Source organism: Homalodisca vitripennis, unplaced genomic scaffold (genome assembly GCF_021130785.1).
Source record: "Homalodisca vitripennis isolate AUS2020 unplaced genomic scaffold, UT_GWSS_2.1 ScUCBcl_11519;HRSCAF=20809, whole genome shotgun sequence".
NCBI classification, from domain to species: Eukaryota; Metazoa; Arthropoda; class Insecta; order Hemiptera; family Cicadellidae; genus Homalodisca; species Homalodisca vitripennis.
The window spans coordinates 564-5883 of NW_025787632.1; the positions used below are offsets into that span (position 1 = coordinate 564).

The 5320-nt window shown below is 38.1% G+C and overlaps 1 protein-coding gene across 1 annotated transcript; it reads right to left on the reverse strand.

Annotated features, from left to right (window-relative positions):
• Window positions 1–2737: 2737 nt before the first annotated feature.
• Window positions 2738–5017, reverse strand: LOC124374949. The gene is made up of 2 exons (XM_046833087.1): window positions 4720–5017; window positions 2738–3109 (listed from the first exon to the last, which is right to left on the reverse strand). The coding sequence occupies exons 1-2, from the start codon at window positions 4960–4962 to the stop codon at window positions 2738–2740; spliced, it is 615 nt and encodes a 204-aa protein (XP_046689043.1). The 5' UTR covers window positions 4963–5017.
• Between the last annotated feature and the right edge of the window lie 303 nt (window positions 5018–5320).

The window sequence follows — 5320 nt, forward strand, 5'->3', positions numbered from 1 at the left end:
AAAGTAAATCAAATTAAAAGTTTGGATAAAATGTTTTTAATGCAAGTATAATGTGTGTGTTATTACAATACTTTTAGGTACTTGCAAATGGAGTAGTATTTCAATTAACTTAAATAAACTGCAAACATTAAAAAAAGGCTAGGTTTGTGATCTAAAAAGATACTAGTGGCTTAAGTATGTATTTACAATTTGTAAACTTAAAATGCAGTATTTGTAAGGATTTTATTTTCCTTTTTATTGTCCTGCTCGCTATATACCACACTGCATATCTTTGTGCACTTTGTGCTGCAATCTGCAGCAGCAAATGTATCTATCTGTAACGCCACAGTTGAGGTTAAATCGTTACCGAACAGTACAAAATATATGTCAACTATGATTTCATAATTATATAGTTATAGTAAATATATTATTGGTCACCTAAATGGGGTTTCCATTTTAAAAGTAAAATCACATGTTTCTTTAATGGATTAATAGTTTAATTTGGTACCCGTACACCAACTAAGTCATTTAAGGTTTGAGCCCAGAAACTAGGGAATCGAGTATGGTATATCAATTGTGAAATTAGAACCAAAGTTATGGAGCTGGAGGAATTGTGCGGCAGCTAGCCTCGAAGCACCTGCTGAATACAAATTGCTGGACTCCAGGGATAGCTTAGGCACTCTCACACAGGCCCTAGTCCCTTTTTTGATTGGCCACAGCCCGCTGAGACGATGACTGCTGCTTGACCCTGCCCGGAGCTGGTGGATCGTCAGTATCGTTCAAAATTATAGGTAGTAAAACCATCCCGGTCCGCGTCCTCTCTCCCCTCTGTAGTTAATGTAACATTGGATAAAATCATCTTCCTAGAATTTAGTATGCTTGTATTATTTTATAGCATGGATTTAAAGACCGATTGTATTAGTGAGTAAAGATTCGAAAGTAAACTTATTTAATCAAATCCCAATCGCCAGGGGGCGGGGGGGGGGGGGGGGGGGGGGGGGGGGGGGGTCGAAGTAGTTCTTTTACCTGAGTCCTAAAATCAATCCTGTGGAAGTTCTGGATTAATATATCTTTAAGCGGGGTGATCAGACTGTGAGTTACATAGCCAATTGTATTGGGCACTCATTTTCTCCTTGGGATATCATTTTTTTATGTCGCATCATCTAGGCAATTAATAAATGACATTTCCACCCACCTGTCCTTCCCCACTACAACCGTTACCATGAGAAGAAACATAAGTGGTTTACATGTTAAAGTTGCAATTTGGTTTTTTTAGATAAGTAGCTGTAATGTCTTCACCATCGAATCTGAGGTTACTGATAATTATTGTAAGAAGGTACCACCATTTCTAAATGACGGTCGGCTTCTAAATTATTGTCTGGAATCGTCCTTTTTTGACAATTGCCCTTGCTAAAAGAAGTCTAGAAAAAACAAATTTAAATTTTGTGTCTTAGGCCCCCCATCCCACTTACAGTGTCTAACTGCAGTCCCTGGTACTGAGACAGTCCCTGGACTGCACAGTCAGTTAGAAAACTGTAAGTGGATGGGGAATTGCCGGCAGGGCGAATCGTTTTGGACCTGTCCAACTGTCGCACGGGTTGCGACAGGTTCAACGATCGGACCTGCAGGCGCGGAAACTGCTAGTTAGTGGAGGCTTCCCGTGACAGGGCCACAGTCGACAAGTCCCAAGCTGCGAGATATTGCGCATGCGCTCTAGCTCTGATCAGCTGCTCCGTTGTCGGCCTCATGAACGTACATTGAAGTGGTGAGCGTTATTGGTATGGATTGGCGCATTGTTTTGTTTGTTGAACGCGGCAATCATGGCCAGTTGGTCGAAGGATAAATCTTTTACAGTTTTTTATAGAGGAGGTATTAGGAAAACATTGAATGTGTATGGAAGGGTTAAGTTACTAAAAGACTATCACAATAGGGAAAAGAAGGAAGCCTAGCCCACCGTAGTTTACTATTAGTAGTGAAAGGGTTTGACAGTACTGCAACAAAAAGCGATGTGTTGAAGAAGATAAACAATATCAGAAGTGCATTTCGTAAGGAACAAAGAAAGGTAACAGCCTCTCAACGTTCTGGCAGTGGTACAGACGATATATATGTACCAAAGCTGTGGTACTACAGAGAACTTTTGTTTCTTATTGACCAGGAAGAATGTCTAGGAGGGACTTCCAACTTAGGAGAAGGAAGAGTCAGTGAAGACGAGGTAAGAGAATTAAATTACTAGTTTTGCGGTTAAATAATGTATTCACAATGCTACAACTAACTTAACAGTTTGTCATTCGGAGGTATTTTGTTTTCAAATAATCATTATAAACTAAGAGATGTATCTGTCTTGCCATTCCACTTTTTCCTTTGTTGCTAAAATAATGAACAAATTTATTTCTTACTTCTTTTGCACTAGCCATTGGGCGATCGGTTTGTCTTACTTGTAATGCCATGTGATCGCTGGTTCTTGGTCCAGGCTTAGACACACCAACTTCGTCGTCATCTAAAATCCAACCAGTCCTTTAGGTGAGTACCTTTGAGGGATTGTCCTACGCAAATAGTTGTGCAGGTAGCAGCACGCAACAACAACACTATTTCACTTTCTTCAAGTCAATGAAGGTGATTGGTTTTTGTAGAACCTGAAATCTCTCAGCGAGAATCCCAAAAACACTTTCGACCATTCGGCGTGCTCTTGAGAGTCGGTAGTTATCATACCTTTCTAGGTTTGTTTGCAACCCTATAGGAAAAGGGTTTCATTATGACCTCAGTTAGGGGGAGAGGCGTCATCTGCAATGAATACGTATGGAAGAGCTTCGCCGTCTACAATGCCCTCTTCAGGTAAATTGAGGCTTTTATCTGTTAGTTTCTTGTTGAAGTCTGTCTCTTTCAGAACTCCTCCATCAGATACCCGGCCATTAACACCAAAATGAAAATAAATTATTTCATAGTTTGCACTAGCAATGCAGAAAAGTACCTGACTATGGAAACCCTTATAGTTATAGAAGTAAGAACCACTTCCAGGTGGTGGTGTTATGGCTATATGCTTTCCATCCATGCTGCCTAGGCAGTTGGGGAAATTCCATTTTTCCCCGTACTCCTGTGCAATTTGTTTCCACTCCTCGGCTGTATTCGGTACCTGAAAACAATTCATAAACTGTCAGCTGTCATATTTCAGACCAGCGTTTTGTACGGAACAAATTTTAATGAAATCAAACCCATCGAGAACCGTATCACCCCTCGTTTTCCGTTCGCCACCCCCTCTGTAATTTTTTTCAATATAATATTTTGAGAAAGTAATAAATAAGTAGTTAAGAATGTACTGTGGTGATAACTGAATCATTATTGATATTGTGGTTCATTATTAAGTAATGACAGGGTGTCTACCGGGGCACGGAAATAAAGGAAATCCGCGAAAAGTCACGGATTTTGACATTTTTTTTCAAACATTTTTTTTTTACAGGAGATGCTGGACGATTCACAAAAAGAACCATTAGATGCTGAGGAAAATGTACCAGCGCCCCAATCTCTACAGAATCCTCCTCAAGTTGCTCGAACCGCTTCCAATATTACCTCTGCAACACCTGAACCTAAAGATTCTTTTAAACGGCAAAAAAAATTGTCCCCGTGTGATCAAGTCTTGGTTAATATTGGACAACGACTGGCAACAACAAAAGAAGAAGATCACTACGACGCCTTTGGGAAGAACGTTGCTCAAAAGCTGAGATTGCTGAAACAATGAGCAAAGGATTTATGCGCAGAAAATCATTAATGATGCCCTGTTTGAAGCAGAACTAGGTGGACTAACACGATTTGGCTACAGTTAACCCAGGTATTCTTTACTCAAGTTCCACAACACCATCGGCAGCTAGTGTTACCCCAAGTTCAGGAGGTAGATCAACCTATGAACCAATGTATGATGATACAGCAATGTCTGGCTTCAGTGTCAAACTATACAAATCTAAATTAAGTGTTTCTATTATTAACAAGTAGGCTTAACACCTGTAAACTTTTCACAACCCAAGCTGTGCGGTTTTTTTTAGTAGGCCTACTCCAGTAGTTGAGTACATTTTGAGAGTTATATGTTGAACAAATTACATTTATTATTTTTTTTTTGTTTGTGGTGAAAATATTTTGCACTCAATTAAAATTACACTTTAATCTTTATTCATATGCGGTACTGTTGTGAGCTGCCATGTGTTTGTAATACTAGATTGCAATGTTATGTTTGACAGTGTCATAGTTTTTATAATTATTACTTTACTCATTTGTGGTTAAACATACACCATAGGTACGTATTACTTTTTATCTTTATACTTTACATTAATTAAATTGATTTTTTACTTTTTTCTTCCTTAGTTATAAAAAGTTAAATGTGTTGTTTGTACAACGCAACAAATACAAGTATGGATAATATAATGTTTTACAATAATTTTGTATGAGTTTCATTACCTTTTACTACTTTATAAAAATGGTTAAATGTTGTGTGCACACAGAAATGAACTCGTTAATCGTTAGAGATACTGGAGTTGTAATTTAAAAATTAGCAAAAAGTAGTGACATAATACAATGTGTAGGCTATGTACCTTAACAAATCCATAAGCAGATTAAAAATATTGTAATTTCTTTAACAGTATGTTGCATTCGAAAACAACAAAGACCTACTTTTATTTCTTTTTTCTAACTTTTATCTGGTTTCATATTTTGGATTTTTCAAAACTAACTTGAAACACACATTAGGCTACTAACCTTGCAATAGTCATTCAAGGCCTTGACAATAGCTGAGCAGGTCTCTGGAATTATTCTTCCTAATGTTTGGGGGGAAATTCTCGTTGAAAACTTTAAATCTTCCATTGTTCTGCCAGTGCTTAGATACCGCAATGTCGCAGTCAGTTTTTCATGTGGTGTAATGGCTTCCCTCATTTTTGTATCTTGTTTGGTAATCAATGGTGTTACTATACGTAATAAATCAAAGTACGTTTTCTCGTCCATTCTTAAGTAGTTTTTCCAGTCTCTAGGATATGCTTCAAGCTCCCTAAGAAGGTGAACGTGGGTTAAATCTCTTCCTCTGAAGCCATTCTTTTTTCCACATTTGATGCCTTCGTTTCTTGCGTTTTTTTAATAGCTACCGCTATTACAGCGTATGCTGCCAAATCTTCAAACGTAGACATTGCACTTTAACTTCACATACGATAAGAACTTAGAATGCACTTTTCCTACAGCCACAAAACGAATAATATAACTAAAAATATAATAAATAATATAACGAATAATAACTACAAAGTACACACCTACGGCAAAACACCGGAAAGACTGACCACGACAACCACGCCACCGAACGGACTGCGGT

Bases quoted from the DNA above. Each gene is read 5' to 3' on its own strand.
- LOC124374949 (XM_046833087.1), bottom strand. From the start codon at position 4,962: ATGGACGAGAAAACGTACTTTGATTTATTACGTATAGTAACACCATTG. The intron at 3,110-4,719 runs GTTAGTAGCCTA...AATTGTTTTCAG, and splicing joins CCTTGAATGACTATTGCAAG to GTACCGAATACAGCCGAGGA.